At 46.7% G+C, this 19,014-nt stretch overlaps 7 protein-coding genes across 7 annotated transcripts; 4 read left to right on the forward strand and 3 right to left on the reverse strand.

Annotated features, from left to right (window-relative positions):
* Positions 1–207: 207 nt before the first annotated feature.
* Positions 208–1,066, forward strand: F5891DRAFT_1195548 (thioredoxin-like protein; the record flags this gene model as incomplete). Its single annotated transcript, XM_041368147.1, has 4 exons — positions 208–394; positions 447–517; positions 571–880; positions 939–1,066. 4 exons carry the CDS (start codon positions 208–210, stop codon positions 1,064–1,066), a joined length of 696 nt encoding a protein of 231 aa, XP_041219709.1.
* A 1,022-nt stretch (positions 1,067–2,088) lies between these two features.
* F5891DRAFT_1063443 (Isochorismatase-like protein) lies at positions 2,089–3,201 on the forward strand. Its single transcript, XM_041363004.1, has 2 exons — positions 2,089–2,932; positions 3,001–3,201. Exon 1 carries the CDS (start codon positions 2,235–2,237, stop codon positions 2,856–2,858), a length of 624 nt encoding a protein of 207 aa, XP_041219710.1. The 5' UTR covers positions 2,089–2,234; the 3' UTR covers positions 2,859–2,932; positions 3,001–3,201.
* Positions 3,202–3,362: 161 nt separating this feature from the next.
* F5891DRAFT_1131043 (RNase P subunit p29-like protein) lies at positions 3,363–4,414 on the forward strand (the record flags this gene model as incomplete). Its single annotated transcript, XM_041364612.1, has 5 exons — positions 3,363–3,413; positions 3,478–3,749; positions 3,804–3,967; positions 4,025–4,126; positions 4,182–4,414. 5 exons carry the CDS (start codon positions 3,363–3,365, stop codon positions 4,412–4,414), a joined length of 822 nt encoding a protein of 273 aa, XP_041219711.1.
* Positions 4,223–5,927, reverse strand: F5891DRAFT_1256292 (mitochondrial carrier domain-containing protein; the record flags this gene model as incomplete). Its single annotated transcript, XM_041370015.1, has 10 exons — positions 4,223–4,566; positions 4,619–4,682; positions 4,736–4,805; positions 4,859–4,927; positions 4,977–5,073; positions 5,126–5,296; positions 5,351–5,414; positions 5,469–5,597; positions 5,656–5,838; positions 5,888–5,927. 10 exons carry the CDS (start codon positions 5,925–5,927, stop codon positions 4,518–4,520), a joined length of 936 nt encoding a protein of 311 aa, XP_041219712.1. The 3' UTR covers positions 4,223–4,517.
* A 3,045-nt stretch (positions 5,928–8,972) lies between these two features.
* Positions 8,973–11,258, reverse strand: F5891DRAFT_733495 (uncharacterized protein). The gene is made up of 5 exons (XM_041373014.1): positions 10,858–11,258; positions 10,677–10,808; positions 10,487–10,626; positions 9,463–10,435; positions 8,973–9,411 (listed from the first exon to the last, which is right to left on the reverse strand). Exons 1-5 carry the CDS (start codon positions 11,167–11,169, stop codon positions 9,184–9,186), a joined length of 1,785 nt encoding a protein of 594 aa, XP_041219713.1. The 5' UTR covers positions 11,170–11,258; the 3' UTR covers positions 8,973–9,183.
* A 132-nt stretch (positions 11,259–11,390) lies between these two features.
* On the forward strand, positions 11,391–12,286 carry F5891DRAFT_1131046 (inorganic phosphate transporter; the record flags this gene model as incomplete). Its single annotated transcript, XM_041364613.1, has 7 exons — positions 11,391–11,439; positions 11,504–11,613; positions 11,670–11,706; positions 11,759–11,778; positions 11,832–11,900; positions 11,957–12,152; positions 12,210–12,286. The coding sequence occupies 7 exons, from the start codon at positions 11,391–11,393 to the stop codon at positions 12,284–12,286; spliced, it is 558 nt and encodes a 185-aa protein (XP_041219714.1).
* A 208-nt stretch (positions 12,287–12,494) lies between these two features.
* On the reverse strand, positions 12,495–13,096 carry F5891DRAFT_1131047 (mitochondrial ATP synthase g subunit-domain-containing protein; the record flags this gene model as incomplete). Its single annotated transcript, XM_041364614.1, has 3 exons — positions 12,495–12,545; positions 12,594–12,820; positions 12,880–13,096. 3 exons carry the CDS (start codon positions 13,094–13,096, stop codon positions 12,495–12,497), a joined length of 495 nt encoding a protein of 164 aa, XP_041219715.1.
* Positions 13,097–19,014: the final 5,918 nt, after the last annotated feature.

Consider the following 19,014-nt stretch of genomic DNA (forward strand, 5'->3'; position numbering starts at 1 on the left):
CGCTTCGATGAGTGTCTCCAGAGTGCCCTTGTGTAGCCTTGAATGCTGGCACTTTCCGAGTTAGCTCCGATAACGCCATTTCAGATGATCAGTCATAATTTGATCTCACAGCACTAGTGGTCGTCTCAATCGATAGTCAGCTCATTCTTACTTTCACGCCTAACGGAGCAATCATCGATTCACCAGTCTCGCTCGATCAGCGAATCAATGTCTACACTTGAGAATCTCGTTGATATCCCTAGCACCCCACAATTTCAAGCGTTGCTCTCAAAGGATCTCAAACGTATATCACTAATCTACTTCTGGACGTCCTGGGCCGAGCCATGTGTACAAATGAACCAAGTGGTGGAAGGGTTAGCAAAGGCATACCCGGCACTACTCGCACTTAAGGCAAGTACTTGGGACCCTATCAGGCACCATGAGATTGACAACATGACACCAGGTAGAGGCAGAAGAGCAGGCGGATATATCAGACTCCTTTGACATCAACTCCGTTCCGACATGCTTGGTCATTCAGGTCAGTATTCTAGAAATCTCTTCCCTGAATATGTGACTAAGTGAACGTCAAAGGGCCATGCTTTACTTGCCCGGATTGAAGGCGGAGATGCGGCCCAGCTTAAGGAAGCGATCACAAAGCACTTGGAAAGCAATCCCTCTTCAACGAACTCTCATCCTCCTTCCCCTCCGTCTTCCGAGACAGAAGAACAATTAGAGGCTCGTATGCGCGATATCATGCATCAAAGCGCGGTGGTCTTGTTCATGAAAGGGGAGCCAAATGCCCCTCGGTGTGGCTTTTCTAGGAGTGCTGTAGCGTTGCTGAGGGAGAAAGATGTTACATTCACCCACTTTGACATTCTCAGCGACGAGAATGTGCGGCAAGGTGAGTTTAAGCAGGTTTTGAAATATATCAATTCAGTTGATTTTTGATTTGTGAATAGGTCTCAAGAAACTGAACGATTGGCCCACCTTCCCACAATTCATAGTTCAAGGCGAATTTGTGGGAGGATTGGATGTAGTGAAGGAGATGAAGGACTCGGGGGAGTTCGAAGCGGTTTTCTCTGCTTGATTATGTGGCTGGTGTGTACTATTGATAAAAATTTAACCCTTGACCAGGTGCTTCTCAATACCGTGTTGCTGTCATGCGATAGAAATGACATTAATTTGATTTGAAGAGAGTTTGAACTTTGCAAACCATGCGCATACATCGAATTCGAATCAACAAGCACGTCAGACATGTGAGTTAGCTTCATACTTGGATGATTATTCTCACAAGAGGAGTGCAGTGCCAAGAGAAGGTCGCTTATCCGGTGAACAGTTCGGTAAACGATCCCTGCAAGTCGGAGACTACGAACACAAGTCATGAACAGCGCCTCCCGCATATCGCCGGCCATTGCGCTTAATCACCTCATTCTAACCAATGTGCTTATGCCTTGCCTGAAATATTTTTGTTCCTGAACGGGTTCCTCCAAACAACTCACCATTTCAGATCATTCGATGCTGCAAGCATGCATCTGGGATCGATGGACAATTCACCACTAGGACCTTAGCGAAGGCATTTCATCCTTTAGGCCATGTAACCTCGCGGTAAGGTTACACGTTTCGTATCATTAATGTTTACAAGAGTTCCGGCTTGAAAGGATGAAAGTGTCACAATCTTTGTCTTGGGATGACACAGACCACGGAACAGAGAAATGAAAATATCGATACTTCAGTCGTCCTCCGTTGGATTCGCAGGTCTGCATGGCCGAGCTGTGGGGCTCAGCTGTGTGATCATTCAATTACGTACTCAGTCCCTCTGCAATTGGTGGAGTAATGATGACCTACCAAGTTGGTAAAGTGGAGCCATGTTGACGTAATTAAGCATCCCCCTTCCTCGAGGCATTCGCCATCAAAGAGGCTTCGGACTTTGATGCAACTGTATATAAAAAACGTAGAAAATGTCGTATAATTTTGCTGAAAATACCAGCTGGGTTTCAGAATTTTCAGTCAATATTGGAGGATGTTGTGTATTATGTAATTATGGTGATCGCGTGACGTCACGCGATCAGTAATTCCTGATTGATAAATAGAGCTAAATATGCGATAACCATTACCAAACCATTACCCCTGCGAATTCATCCCAGCCCTGTCGCCTCAAGGCCTAAAGGCTTTCACCCCGGCTGCGGTCGGTGTCTATATAAAGCATTGCATTATCTTGGGTTTGTCCGTGACTTTCTCGTTCTCAATTGCATGTCATGACCCGTCATCCCATTGACAATCGCCACAGCCTGCATCCGAGTCATCAAAGTCCGCCAAGCCTCACTTGCCGTGTCCTCTTACTCCTGGACGTGCAAGTTTGTATGCTCAGCAGCCGAAAAGAAGGCGGCGTCCCCTCTTCTGAAACTGTTTATCGGAATATTGAACACATTCTTGACCGTGCTCGCTCAGCAAAGCAGCCACCTCGCATCATTCATATCCGCAACTCCGGAGAGTCAGGTGATCCAGATACACCGAACTCCCCCGGCTGGCAACTCGTTTTTCCAACACTTGAGCACGAGTTCGTTATCGACAAGTTGAAAAATAACGCATTTGCTGGAACAAGACTCGCAGAACTTGTACCACGTGACGCTGAACTCATAGTCGTCGGCATGCAAAGCGATTACTGTGTGCGCGCTACTTGTAGCGCAGCCTTGGGTAGAGGAAACACTGTTATCTTGATGAAGGAAGCACACGCAACCTACGATCGCATTGAAGTATGGAACGGTGGCATGGTTACAATCGCCCGTGATGTGGAGTTGGAAATAGAGGCGGAGTTGGAGGAGGCTGGGGTCAACCTACTGTGCATGTCGGATGTGCCGCACTTATTCAGCGACCGGTGACATGCATTGGCGGGAGTGATCGCTGAGAACTTTCGCCCCCTTTCCGGCCATCATGGTAGTTTGACATTTGCATTGTGAGTTTTTCCTTGGTCCACGCCTCGTACTTCAACGAGGAGAGCTGATTACTCACAATAACTTAAAGCTTTACTCCGTTGGATATTGGTTCCCGTTCAGAAGCTCCTGCATGGCTGGCATGATGGTTTGGATGATGGCCCTGTCACGGTAGTGGGCATGTTGGTCATCAGTTTGGTATCGATATTATTGCTTTGTTAAATACTTACAAAAATATGATAACTAAATGTCACGTGAGTACGATTAAATAACATCAAATAATTTGCTCCGTCGCAGCCAGCCGCGAGTAGGATTCGAGCCCAGCTGCGTACCATCAGTTGTCGCGTCTGCAACTTTCCACAGTTCTTAATTTAACCTCAAGCTAATCACCCTCCACGTAGTGACTCACCGATAAGTCTAAGTTTTCACTGCCAGGTGTCTGAGTTCACAAACATGTCCACGTTAACCCAAGTTGATCCATACAAGCCGCTGGCTCTCAGAACGGTGCTTTCATCTCTCAATCCGAAGCTACATCGGATTGACCTAAAGTGTTTAATTTCAGAATCAGCGAGTGAAGCTCAGCACCGATGCACCCTTCACTCCCACGTATATCCAGGCATCGCTCACACAATCAGGAGATCCACAAGGAATATACACGAGTCGTGTTAAGAATAGGCACATCGTTCTGGAAAACCCTGCTCGCGCGAGCAACGTACAGAAAGAACACGACGCAAAGAAAGGAAGAAGGAAATCGGAAAAGAAGAAGAGGAAAATAGTTGCGCTAGGACGGAGACCCACAGACGCAAAAGGCCTCTGGAAGCTTGAGAATGGGGCACAAAAGTAATTATCAGGATTCGAGTGCCATTCACTTGTCTGCTGACCATCGATTTGCAGATTTGATCTATTCCTCCCACTCCATCAGTTGTGGATGGGATACATGTCTGAACTTTTAGGGCTTCCGCCTCCATCTTCCGTTCCAGTTGCCGAAGCAATGCCTAGCGCATCATCAATGCACCCAAAGCTGGTAAAGGCCGACTTTCACGGTTCTCTATTAACAGGTATTTAAGTTCAATTGTTATTCGCTCATATACTCACATGTTCTGTTCACTTCTCAGTTCGTCAGAGCAAGAATCCTTGTTTAGTCGGCTTGTCTGGTATCGTGATCCACGAAACTGAGAATGCTTTCAAAGTAATCACTCGCACAGATCAACTCAAACGTGAATAAGTACTCCCATTTCTTGCTTTCAGTATAGTTGTAACGCAAAGATTCAGTGATCCCAAAACAAAACTCAATCTTTACGCTGGCGGTTCCCCTATACTCTACATTGCTTCAAACGCAATTCGAGCCAGTTGAAGCAGTCAGTTCCGCGTTGAGTGGTCAATATTCAGGAACTGTCCTGGATGCTCCGCATATCGCTTTCGACTTGTATGGCAATCAATTCTGTTTTCGATCTGCAGATCGTGCGGGTCGGAAGTTCAAGGCAAAGGAAACAATCGAGTTATAAATTACTCTCAAGGTCGAAGACATGGGCACCTGATAAGTGTCTTCTCAACTACGATAACTGTTCCGCGGTATTTCTCCTGCATCGCACGTCCTCCGATACACTGTCAACCAGATCCAGCTTGGTATACCTTTCCCCAAGCGAGTTCCTGGAATCTGCAGAAGCATTTGGAGTCAGAGATAGCAAGTAAATGTAGGATAGCCATACTTGTCGTACAAAGATAGCACACCCGCGCCGGCCACACCACGAAGGACATTTGCGCCTGCCCCAGCTTCCATCGTGCGTGTCAGATCGTTAACTATTGCTTCAGCGCACTTGACCTACCGAACAATGACCTTACACCTTCTTTGGCCACGATATGCCTTCCGGCCTCAATAAATGACCTGTATTGTACCTACACCCATTGATAGGTCGAGACGTGCTCGGTATATGAGGAAGATGGTCTACCTTTTCCCCGGACGTCATCATCATCCGTCTCCTGATGGTGTCAAGTGGGTATGCAGCCAATGCCGCTCCCTAGAGACTTATGTTCAAGGCCAGCGTAGCTATATACTTGTCGACTCACTGTCGTGCACATCCAGCCCACAGCAAAAGATGCAGCAAAGTTACCTCGCAAATTCCCTACTAGCAACGTGTCTCTAATTGTGTCGTACCCTCCAAAGCTGTTCAAAGTGTCATTAAATATTTATGCCGCAGCAAGAATTGTAAACGCACTAGAGACCTCGGTACACACAGATGCCAACCACGCTGGGCACAAATCCTCTGTACAAGCCAACAACCCCGTCGGCACGGAGGGTCTGCCTGTATACATCAATCAAACCAGAAAATTGGCGTTGGCCTCCTTTAGCGGAACTCTTGCCGTCGGCAGATAATCGTGTGCGGGCGCTGCATCATTATGATGTGCATGTCTATCTGTATTCCGCAACGTCATGGACGTACTAGTCAAGGGAATACACGAATACGGAGGAGGATGCACCAGCAGCTGCTCCACTGGCGATGTTTCCTAACAACTCGTTTCAGTCATTTATTCGAAGACTCAAAGGAACCTTTTGCATACCAAGAACCCATAAACCGAATTGTTCTGATTTTTTGAAACCAAACATTTGTTTGAAGGTGTCCTTAAATGCAAAATTCAGGGCCTGAGTAGGGAAGTATCTCAGCACATTCGTCCCATTGCCCCTCCACACTGTCCACATTTGAGAATGAAGATCATGAACGGTCATACTATGAAGTCCACAACGCACGGCTGATAGCCCCTTCTTCCGAGACCGTCCGCTTGAAGCAGTCAGTGATGCCCTTGTAGGGACGGTCGAGCCTTCCGGAAGCAATCATAGCTCCCTGGTTCTGTATAAGAAGTTTGACGCGTTCAATGGGAGCGGCTGCAGTCTTCGATATAGCAGCTGCGGTACCTCCCATCATGAAATCGACTGATTGGTCGAGTCAGTGAGGACGTTGACATCAGCGTGAAAGGCATACCAAAGAAAGCGGTGGCATCGGTGGGTTTTGTGCTGGTCATTTTGAGGAAGACTTCCTTCTCAAGACTAGTCAAACCGGTGAATACTTCATTAGCTCTCCACATCGTGCTTTTATAGATTATCAATGGCTACTAACGCATCAAGGCTATACGGAGAAGGCTATACGGAGAGGGCTGGCAGTGCTCATACCAATGTCATGTTCCGCATTCTTCCGAGCTGGCTGTTTATGCATTAGCATCTCCAGATGATGAAGATGTGATTTTGGTGTCACTTACGGTACTAATTCACAGTCGCACGTTTTTGAACCTGTGGTCAGGTTAAAATTAGCAGTGATGGCTGGCATGAAGCCTACAAATACGAGTCATTGTAATTTCCTACGCCGGGCTGGGTGATGCCTTTCGGCCGGAGCTGCAGAGATAGCGATGATTTGGAATACACAAGATGAGGTCAGTGACCAGGAGCCATCCGGTAGTTACCGATGGCGTTCCTTCCGAATCCGACTGACAGCTCAAGCTTCTTGGTTCAAATCGGCAAGCTTGGAGAAACCAGCTAGTGTCTATCATCGAGCAAATTCCATGGACTCTCCCTCTACATTTGCTCTTGTCCCATTTATGAAACCCGAGTGACACAAGCAACTTTTGCAAAACCATCATCGAACACGACTGTCATTGGCTTCAACGAGAACGTGCATATGGCCATGCAAAACGCTGGGACATCCTCTGTGACTTGTGCGGAGCAGGCCTGACAGAAAATAGAGCAGTTAGCCACGAAGTAGGACAAGTGGATCGAAGCTCCATCAAGCGTGCACGGCGTGGATCCAACTAGGGTTCTAGGACTTGATGCTAAAGAACGCTCTCGAAACCGGTGGCAAAGTCTCCGAGCGTTATACCACTTGTGCTATTTGCGTGCATCCAGAGACCCGTGAGCAAGTTAAGGTTTAGTTTCTCCTATGGCCATGTAAGTTAGAACCTATAAGTTGACATCTGACATGGTCAGATATTAATGCGATTTCCCCCTTGGTAGTCGCAGCTGGATCCCACCAGCGATTAGACCTGATTTCTGGTCAAGCCACGCCGACTATTGACGACACCTATGACACCGTTGTAAGTGCCATTCCAGAACGGCGTAGCGGATTTAAGAGTGATGTACATCCTACTAGTATAAAAGTGGCTTCTGGCGTTAACTCCGAACAGGTTAATAGACGATGCGGTTATGGATGCGTGGTTCCGGGTCTCTGATGGAGCACATACTTGCCAGTGTCGATCAGAATTCGGTGAGCTTCAATGGAGCGCACGTTCTGAAACGGGGCGTCGGTATTTTCACCGACCCAGTAAGAATCTCTCCGCGGTTCGCATTAATTATGACCCACAAGTTGGATTGTGGAAGCAGATACTAACATGGTGCTCGAACACAGTATCCATGATAAGTTTGCCAAGCTAAAGGTATACCTCAAACAGGCGAGATGACACTGCAGGCTTGCATCCTCGCAATGCCGTTTTGGCTCCTGCAGCGGCTTACCACTAACTTGTGGAGTTACTGACAGAAGGATTCGCTCGCCGCGCCAAGATCGACAGGTGTCTATTGTTCAGGAGAGCAATCGATTCGACGTCACAATAACTTGCAACAAAATATGTATACACACCAACGAAAATAAGTGTTCTCTCCCCAAAAAAAGTTGCTGGAGATATGAATGAATGAAGGTATGCGACGAAACAAGAACGAAAAGAAAAATAATTATATGAACGAAGAGATGCTATGTGGTGGTTGCATGCGCACAGAGTACAAATGTCATGGTATGTGTACATCCGCGGGACAAAAATTTTGAGGCATGATGTTGCTGACGAAAGTGCTTGTGGTGATATTGAGGATAAAAATGACATTGTTCATAAGAATGAATCATTCGTAGAGTCTGTCGATATGGAATGAGGACCGCGATCAGCGCGATGATTTTAGGAAGACATACCGGAACTCAATAACATGTTACCTATATGTTACATAGTTTTATGATGACAGGGATGCGCTTAAGCTATCACACAGTATGAGCCTCCGCTGCTGCTACTGGATTCCTCATCCGTAGGCACCGAGGTAATAGGTGATGACTCCTCAAACTGAGAAGTCGTGAAAAATGCAGTGATAGTAGTGAAGGCGTCCATGAACGCAGAATGGCTTTTGAACGGAGTCGAACAGTACCGGCGCAATTGCTCTGAGGGTCGAACACGGGTGAATAAACCTGGGCAAAAATAATAAATAATCATGACATTTTATACGTTCGCAACGGTCCATCGCCAAGGCAGATCAAAGTTTGCTTGTAGACACAAAGTTTACCGGAAGCGTGTAGCGAAGTTCCGGTTCAATTGTCTTCTGCAAGCCTCTGAAGCTTAGGTAATCGAAGCAGATCTCTCAGCCTATCAGCATAAAAACAATAAGAATCACTTGAAGGGGACCCGTGACCTGAATTCAAGTCAATGTATTGACAATAAGCTGATATCGGTGAGAGTGTTCCAACTAAGGAAGTGGACAACTGACCCGAAATGAAAAGCAGCTCAGTACATAAAAAGCATGCAAAACTCACCATTTCTACGCGTCGGCGCTAGGACTTAGCACATGTCGAATAACCTGTGAGATCTAGTTGCCACTAGTACTATCCTGACGCTGAGGAGCACAACATCGCGAGAGAACGAGGTATGCATATATAATTATATATATCGAAAGGATATTTATCGGCCCAGCATATTAACTTCTACTAGTAGTACATGCTGAAATAATGGCAGTATTGAGCGACTTCGCCATGCTGAAATGGCCTGTTTTTCGTCTTGCCTGTCATTGGGTCACTCTAAACTTCATAGTTCAGGGACCGGGCGGCAGGTACCAGGTGGGATTTAAGTTGTGCGCAAGGTCTTGTGAGAAAGTTCTTTGGCAGACACAATGTAAAACATACGGAAAACCACATATTATCATCCTGACTTGAATGAACCTAGGCATTTTTATCCCCTTTATGTCTTGGACAGTGGGGGACTTGTAGCGTCAACCTTACTCCAAAGAAAGTCTCTGATGGTTGTCATTAAATGCTGATCTCATAGTATGCAGCTGATCTCAATCCATGGACATTGATGTATTAATGATAACATCGATAGGTACACCGGTTTCTAATGGGGTTCCAGGTGTGTTAAATAGATCAAACAATCTCGTGTGCGAATTAACTGACAATACACAGAAAACAATAAAGTAAAGGGATGAGCCATGATTGGTTGCTGATCAAGTTACGTTGTGGAGGATAGCCGTCATGCCGCTGCTCGGTCACTCCGTGTCTTCATGAAATTTGCTTTCCACTGGCGCGGGACCAGCTTCGCCGTTCTTAGGCATAGAGCCACGTTCGTCGTGCTCACTAGGAGCTTGACCCACAGTATTAGATGATTGATGGTCATGTGGAGGTCGTCCTTCGGGTGCCTTTTCCTGCTGACGCCTGCTTGGGCGTGACAAAGCCATGCTGTCGTCGTGGCTTATCGACGACGCTCGTTTGTCTGGCTGAGCAGAAAGATCATTAGCAGACACTTGGACCAAAATCAAGATACTTACCGCGTAGCCATCTTGATGTGTACCATTGAAAGAGTTTTTGGCGGGGTTGGAGTAAGAAGGCGGAGTCTTATGATCCTCCTCGTCATCATCAACAATAGCGTCAGCGTCAGCATCTTCATACTGATCATCCTCATCCTCATCTTCCTGGTCCTGCTCAACGCTAGATCCATCCTCCTCGTCCTCTTCGTCGCTGATATATCCAGCGGAACGGACTGCCGCCTCGACTGGACCCCCGCGGTCCATTTGCTCGCTGGCGACAAGATAACGGGCACATAACATTCTGACATCATTCCACCACTCCATCATATCCTCATGACTACGAGAACGGAATGACCAAGCGTGTTGGCCACCCGTCATAGGCAATTTGAAAGAGCCATGTTTAGTGGTACCCGTACCATCTTTGCGACCCTCGATATGGAACTTGTGAGACTTTGAAGACGGCGTTGACGGAGGGCCAAGTGTGCACGCCGGAAGGAATAATGAAAATACTGGAGTTTGACTGCCTGACTGAGATGGGTCAGACGTCGCAAACTCGTGCAAGAATCCTGCGGGAGTGAGGACATAGTAGGCCTCGCGATAGGTCCTCGTAAACCTCTTCTTGCGTTCAAGATGTCCGTTATGCACGGCTATGACCGAGGTGTCTTCTTTCGAGGGGTACTGAATGGTTTCTGGATTACGCAGAGGGGTCTCGGGATCAAGAAGATGGTCAGACCTGGCTGAAAATGATATCCACTCCCGGTCGGGCGCAAGTGAGACCATGTTTCGACCCATAGTATGCCACGTATCTTGCACCGAATTAGTCATTCGAGATCGCCACTCATCATAAGTTTGCCAAGCCGACTGAATGGCGCGTACAATTCCTTCCTCGAAGTGGGCAGAATTCTGTTGCATTATTATAATGGATTTCTGAAGAGCATTTTCTTCATGAACTTGTTTTTGCAATTGTCTCATGACTGCTATGTTGGCAACATAACTGCGACACGTCAAAAGTGCATCTCATCGCAGGAAGCCTTGAAGTGCTCACGGATCAGTCTTATTAGTCACGCCCATCGGGGTATTCTTGAAAATGCTGACACTCGTTGCCAGTTCACCGATCATTCTTCCGGATAGCTCGCGTTCTTTGGCAACACTGGTGGCCAATTTACCAGTGTCGTTTTGAACATTCTGGCCGAACTCAGGGTGTGATACGTACACTATTCAGGTAGAGTACGCACCTTGATGTGCGCTTTAATTTCCGCGTGCAGTTTTTGTAGATGTTGCACGATGGAGCTATCGACGGTCCGACCCAGGTTTGCATGTTGGTCGGCAATGGCGCGTGTTTTGTCGCGAATGCCATAATATACGTCCTGATGCATTGTCTGAGAGATACAGTGGATCTAGCAAGGATCCTCATACCTGTAGGCCTCCTTCGCCTAGAAATTGATTTCCTGAGCGGAAAGGTACTTGAATTACTGCGCCAAGCTTCGTGTATTCCTTGGCGATGTTGTTCTCGATATCGGCGACGCCTTCAAAGTAACTGATGAGTTGCTTCACAATAGCTTTCCAGGAGACAAATCGCTCGATAAGAATATCGGATGGGCGGAGATCCTGTGGAGCAACGTTTTTCTTGATGAGAGATTGATTGCGCGACGAGGCTGTCGAGCCGTGCTTGCTGGCACGCGAAAGAGAGGTCGCACGGGATACGGTTGTAGCCTCGTTAAACATCATGCACCAGAGCTCAAGAAGAGAGATTTAATGGAGTTTTGAATTCTAGTCTGCTTTATTATGCAGTTATTACACGGAATTTGACGTCATCTAAACAGGATATGTGACATATTGTCACAAGCGCAGGTATGTCACATAATGCTGTCACGCCGCCTTCCAAGCTTTACCCGGACTCTCAAACTCTTCAAACTTCATTTTCGAAGGACTACCTAGTCAACACCAAAATGAACTCCGGAATACAGAACATCGTCATTTCCCTTGGTGCGATGCAAGGTCAGCATATACCATCTCATCCCGGAGGCTACTGACTTTCGAAACTCGTGTGACGTGTTCTCAGTTGCCCGTCGGATTCCATTCGATGACCCGGAGGTTCTGAACTATGTGCGGATAGGTTATGTTACAAGTCAAGTCATCATCCTGGGTGCATACTTCTTTGTTTCCTACAAGGTTAGCAGGATTTTTTAGAACACATACGTGGCATCTGAATATGTGCGATAACACAGGTCAGGCAGAAGAATGACCAGACCGTCTTGAAATATGGTCAGTCCGTATCTTAAAATTTCCTCGTTGTATATCTGAGCGTTTGTACCAGTCGATGCTCAAAATCCCATGGTAACATTCCATTCATATGGCAAGCAGAACACGTTAGGCTCACATGGTATTAGTCGCCCGACTCTGGAGGACTTGTGACTACGACGGTCCGCGACTATGACCTGTCCGAAACGTCGAAACTTGTACGTCACTTTTTTGAAAGAAAGAGGAGTTTGGGTTTATTCTGCAATTTTTATAGCTTCGCGCTGCGTACTTTGGTGTCGCCATGATGGCCTTCTTCCATCTGTACATGAAGTACACCCAGCCTCTCTTCATTCAAGCCCTCATGGGTTTGAAGAATCTATACGATGCAAAGCCTGTTGCTATTCACATTCTTGGGAAGCCTGCAGAAGGTGATCTCAAGAGACCGTTCAAGGCTGCATCAATGTTCGGAGGCACGTGAATTTTCCTACGTACTTGTCATGTCACTCAATGAACTATTGTGTTCTCAGCTGCCGCTGGTCCTCAAACAGACGCAGCATCAATTACGGAAGCAGAAAAGAAGATTGGTGCAAAGAAGGAGGATTAGAGTCTATACTTTATATTCTCTTGCTATACGCGACTTGGATATCTATATCACTTTCCGTGACTTGTCAATGTGGTACAACATACCCACTATCTGTCATAGAGATTTCGAAGGACGGGACACGGCATCATCTTGGGATATGTGAAATATCTATGCAATAGAATCGGTGTAGAGCATTATGACATGCTTTCGGCGATAAATAATGTGGTGTCTAATGAAGGTTGTATCCGACGATGCTTCTCCGCCCGACAATTTCTCCAATCTGTCGACAGTTAATAATTGTAACATCATAAGCCAGTGTAAAACAAACCTTGAAGATACCGTATGCTTCCACAGCGTATATGGCAACCTTGACCCACTCCCCGGAACTGAGTATCCCTCGCCAATATGCTTGGCTGCTAGCACGATTCCATAATGTTGAGTATGCGCTTCTTACTACTGCAAGGTCGGTGGGAGGTTGCAAACGCTCCGCCACATAAACCTGCTTCAACAATTCGCGTGCAACGGACAAGTTGTACATCACAGGTTGACGGTATGCTAAACACAAACAGAGCCGCATCAATGTTTGCAAAGAATGAAATCACGAAATGACATACATCCAAGCATGCTTCCAGCACGCTCACCGAGGGGACCAAGGAACTTTTTTGAGCTCTCCCAAAGCTTTTCCGCTGTCTTTTGGGCGGACCCGAGCGCGTCCTGGGTTTTCTTCTGCGCTGTCTCCGCGTTTGAGCTGGCGAAGCGTGAATACTGAGATGGTAGACGGCGGGGACGAGCAGCCTGTCTGAAGGCAGATGTCGAGAGTGTAGACCGCATTTTGGGTGTCTCCGAGCAGGTTGAGTAAACTACTGGAAGGAATGTCACGACACGGAGGCCAACGCTGAGGAAATAAAGAGGGTGGGAAATTTGGCAGAACTATTCTTACCCGGATATGTCCGACGCGCTTTACGACTCGAACACAACTTGAACAGGTATGCAGAAAGCATTATGTGACGTTTTGTGCTCATTGTGCAGACCTTCATATACCTAAAAATATTCCACACTGTGATCTCCATTTGATCAGAGTTCTTGAAGCTTACAGAATAATTTTGCCAGTGATTCTTCGAATTAATCTAACAACTGTTAGGTCAAACTGGAAAAAGAAAACAATGCAAGACAGCACGTCTTGTCCATTTCGACAATGAGTTTGATCTCGTGCGTCATGCCTGCCGTTAATCCTCTATCATGCAAGTTAACTGTCAACTGTCGACCCGCATGTGTAGGCGCACAATGGTCGAAGCGACGCAGCTCACAATTCCTAGTCAAGTGATTCAGCTGGTGCGCTTCGTGATTCTCGCAATCGTGACAGAGCACCCTGAACTTTTCTAAAAGGTCACCGTGCTAAGCGTTAGTATGAGATCCATTCTTGGCGTGGGGTATTCATCTACCACGCGTCTGGTTTTGTAAGAATTCTGTCGTATTCGAGATGTCGACCAGCGTAAACCAGGATTGGAAATCTGCTCTATCTGCTTTATGCAGCTCGTGGAGCTCGAGCAATCCTGAATGCTGCTGCATCAGCTTCTGGACTATTCCTGATCCCTAAGATGACAGGTACGTGGGTGTATTGCATCATAACTGTAGCTCACGATCACTCACGATCACTTTAGGAATAGACCGGTGAGGTTAGTGCTTTTTTACTTACTCTCACGGGACCACCTTCTTTAACCACCGCTGTATCCCTTTCAGTCCACGTTCTTCGCAGCATCTCAAGACAGCATCTCAAGAATGTTCCATTGATTCCATACCATCTCGACATAACGAGGCTTCGGCCGAATGTGGTAATGCATGAACGTTGCTTCTTCCTCTCGGGAGCTTACGAGATATAATCTTTTCCAGTTGTCTAGACTCTAGATTTATGCTAACGACGTCTAATTCTGTGATCTCCACATGAGGATATATTGAGAGGCATGTGGGATCACGTCATTCGCTACGGAAGAGATGTTCCAGTAGATGAGGTCCATTAACTTTGTCCAGGTCCCGCTTGTGTTCACTCACTGATGCCATTGAAGGGATCCTCGTTCCTACATAGCCATCTCGATATCTCACTCCCCACTCCATATATTTGGACATAATCCAGTCAGAACCCCGTAGCCGATGTCAAGTAATCAATGGATATTGGTAATGCCCACCCGTGGAGCATCAAGGGAACTTGGTGGATTGCGAGACGTTCCAAACGATGCTATACATTGAAATGACAAGTTCACCTTGTAAGGTACGCGAGGTGAGTTTTAGAAAATTCACACCGTGAAACTTGAATCTCCTGTGTCCATCCGTCGCAGTTTACGGAAGCGTTTTACACTAATCCACAGTGCACAGTGCAAGGATATCCGATGCAACACAGAGTATCCAAGGCATGGTGTTCATCCCATCGATAAATGTATCGATAGGTGCTACAAAGGACAAGATACTCTTATTTGTCTGATAAGCCTGATGTACCTAAGCATCTATTCTAGAGCTTGTTTCTGCTTGGTATTACGCCAGCAAGTGCGCACACGATCGACATAGCTAAGGAGATCACAGGGAGAAAGATAAACAATTTTCTGGATTGCTGATACATGGCATGTAACCGGGTGATCACTGATCATGGGGACTCGCATGATATTTCGTCAATATCGGTTAGGCCTCCTTGCCTCTTATCCAATTCATGTGAGTGCTGGAAAAATGATAGGCGAATCTCTAATACGCTTGCTCAAGCCAATCGTATACCACCGCAGCTGCCGACACGACACCGATGTCATTCGACCAGCTGTCCACGAACCTCCGACTCCGGTCATTTTCGAGGGATGAGTGTGAACGAGCGGTGAACATGACGGTCGTTTTATCCATGTTGGATATGCCTCCATCCGGTACCTTACTATCGCTAAGATGAACACCGTCGACATGGGAATTATGCCTTGATTGACCAAAGTTGTGAATCTGCAAAGCGGTCATAGATGTAAACACCGCAAAAGCTTTCCGGCGACTCATTCTCAATGTCATCCTTGGGTGTTCTTGCCATGATTGCCTTGATTCAGGGGTTCTGTCAAAGATTCCACGGATTTTGTCGACCTAACATATAACCGGCATATGTGCGATGCGGCCGCTTGCATAATTCTCAGTGAGCCTATTGCAGTCTCACATGTAGGTCACAACAAAACAGAAGAGGTTGAATTACAAGGTCGCTTGTTTCGGTCAATCTCTAAAATGCCTCAAAGTGCCGCTGTCCTATTCCCTGTCGCCTCAAGCCACCACCTCGCTCTCTCACAGCCATGGGGTCATGGTGTCGCACGAGGGCATGGACAGATAGTTTCTCACTTCATATGAAATGTATCCGTGAGATTTAGAACCTCGGACCTTCAGGTTTGGAGAGAGCGATCCTGATGATTGTTCAGGTGCCAACAAATCTCACATGAACCCTCCGGACCAGACATGTATGGTATACAAGGCCCACTCCCTAACGGTAGCGGGAACTATGTAAGTGGCCTGCTTAACCGTTGCTTTGTCGCGAGAATGCATTGCAAATATTCCATGTCATGATGGTGCCTTCGTCGAGTCTATCGTTCTCCACATGGCAGATGCTAGGCAATACTGTCAATCTTGGTGTGTGAATTGCTTCTGTCACTCACTGGCTGCAGGCATCATCTAGCCATCGGGAGAGCCAAAGCCCGGGTTTGAGGTTCCTGATTTGACGACCAATTTATGCTGTTACAATCTTTCTACTTGGTATGTTTTACACATCCAAGTACAGTGCTGCGTAGTAATGCAGAAGAACAATCCAATCTGTTCAAAACTCACAACCTGAATGGCGAGAACAAGATGGCATACATTTGAGAACGTGGCCGAGACAAGAAATCTGATGTTATCTAATGATCTGTGCTTAGTAAATCTCAGGCCATGCAATCATTGATGATAATGCTTGTCAGTTCGAGTAGCTTGTCTAGAGCCGCTACATGATCATCTGAAAGGGAAATTTCAAAAACCACGCATCTAGAACATGAACGGTGCCAGGGAAGGTTTGTGGGAGTAGGGATATCATAATTGATTTGACTAGATCTTTGTAAGCAGACAAGGGCTTTGAAGAAGTTACAATGAAATATGCCTCGCAGGTGTCATCTAAGTTGGCGATATCAAAACTGGCATGAGGGATCTCCAGAAAACCGAGGGAAAGTGCGCCACGAGTGATTTTGGAATACGTCGGTATCACAAGCGATGGTTGCATGCCATGCAACAATGCCTTTTAAGTGCCGCAAGAGTAAGGTTCGCGACCCAAATCGTCGGACTTATCTGAATTATACAAATCTACATTAAACATAAGCAGTGCGGCACCACAATGGGGGATGAACTTACCTGCAGGATACCAACATAGAATAGCAACGCATCATCAAAATCGGTAGTGAATTTGTTGAATTTTGAGGCGAGCGTTATCTTTATCAGCAAAGTCTTCACGACGCCAGCGCAACAATCTGAAACTTTCCGGTAGCCCTCTTAAATCCCACTGTGCCCCCTCGCTCTACATTTTCTGGGCCTCAGCCGCATGATATTCTAGCGCCATGATGAGGTGACCGAGAAACTAAGCTCATGAGTACATTGTCTTGCTGGAAGCTTCCAAGTGGATAACTTGATTGTCTGATGAGCCTTGCTTGCGCGTACATCTTTGTCAGGAAGTATGTGTATTAATGAGCACTAATGAGGAGCGCCAAGCCAGCGCATTTCGGAGAGTTCATTGGACGCGGGCGTCCAGTCAGCTGACTTTTGGGCCATATGCATATGACGTGTCTTCTGGTAGAGGAAAGTGCACATGAATTGTTTACAACGATAGTGATTAATGATAAATTCGCAGAGAGTGGCGTGGTTGTCTCGTAGGATGCAAGGATAGTCCAGATCTCCGAAATGTGTTCGTTGAGGGAGATGCTGTCATTGCTAATGATGATCAGCTTCGGCCAATATTCGCACCTGTTCACAATTTCTTGAGGTGATTTTTGAGATTTAATCACTTCTTCGAACTTTGACTCAGTTATGGGTGAACGAGGAAATTCTAGGTGGCTACTAATGCCTGAAACCTCTCGTTGACACCATCATGGACGCTGGCGATTATCGCCGCTATACCTCCCTGTACTCCAGGTCCGAAAACGTGACCTGAGGTGAGAAGATTAATAAAATGACGCAGGGAAGGAACAAGCTGTTCCGACGATGACCCGTGTTTACCCAAATGGTCCCAAGAGCTAGCGCTCAGACGTACATCTCGACAAGGGCAAAATCTCAGGGATTATCCAGGATGTTGCTATCTATGAAATGAGCTAAGGATGACATCGAACGATGATATATAGGCTGGCCGCAAGTTAAGGCGGATAAGCAACTTTGAGAAAAGTTCAAGGTCGAGCCTCGGCAACTGCCGTTCGTCCTCGTCATCCAACCTATCGCTCGTTATCGCGTCGCTAATCCTAATACGGGGCGGTTGGTCTATTATCAGGTGACCGGTAAATGATATTGAAGTGATCCACTTGCGTACGAATGCCTGTACGTATGTCTACCATCCGTCACTTGACTGACCAAAGTTTGTGTAGCACTGGCAGGTGACGCCTGTCTGGTGCTCTTACTCGAGTCACTGGGCCGTCGTGTTTCCTCGGACGTCCCGCCAATCTTAAGCTCAAGCATGCATTTTTGGAATTCGGCTTCTACTACGATTACATCCCAGAAGCACGATGAGTTGGACCACCCACGAGTCTTGTCTATGGAACCCTCCGCCGCGCGCGTGCTTTTGCTATCACATTGAGGGCTATCCTTTTCAAATTTTCCTGCTCATTCTTCATGCGGCAACAAGTACTACAGTGCCACTAGCAGCCTTGTGATACAGATATCGTGCATCATGCTTCTGTATACTCCGATCCGACCTCAGCGGCGCCACGTCACTAGTCCCTCGAACGGTAGCACGGGCTGCATCTGAATTCTATATACTTCGAATATCAAAAACGTGAGGCAACGAGCCTGCACGTGGGTTTGATATCCGACTTTCATTTTGAAGGTTCTTGGTTAATCAAACTCTCTAAATGTATTGGTAACTGATACGAGTTAGCGCCTGCTTCAAAGCACATGCTCATGCGGTCATCCAACAGTCATCCGGTCCTCATGTAACTTTCTGATATCAAATTCCATCAAAGGAAATCGGTGTAATGGCGACCAATCTTATCTCGGATGCGGTCTGTTAGATGCGTCGATGGGCACTGTCTGCATCAGGGAAGTACAGTCGATGTCGCCTTGCTTCATTGGTCCCAGCTGGGGTCCTAAGAACACGGAGCACATGTACACGACCTGAATCGGTGTAATTGAATTTATGTCCGTCATGAATTCTACATTCTGTACTTTTCGCTGACATGGTACCTAAAAACTGCCGAATACAAAGTATTACATCGCAGCACCTAAATCGACTCGCAACGTGAGATCCGGGTCAAAATCTTCACAAGTACGATTTGGAATGCTGATCAGAGCACATGTCGATATACTCGAACTATGACGGGTAAAGTCCCGACTATTCTCGGTCCAACCCTTGGACTGAGAATGGTCCGGATCTTATCCAACAAATAGGCCGCACCATCGCGCCAACAAAATACAGGTCCTGGTGCGTGAAGACTAGTGGCCCGAGTTATTCAAATGAGCAACTTGTGGTTGAGCCATTCCATCATCTCGTCATAAGAGAAGGGACCTGCACCGCAGTCGGT

Source organism: Suillus fuscotomentosus, assembly GCF_016647785.1.
Source record: "Suillus fuscotomentosus strain FC203 chromosome Unknown F5891scaffold_84, whole genome shotgun sequence".
Taxonomy (NCBI): Eukaryota; Fungi; Basidiomycota; class Agaricomycetes; order Boletales; family Suillaceae; genus Suillus; species Suillus fuscotomentosus.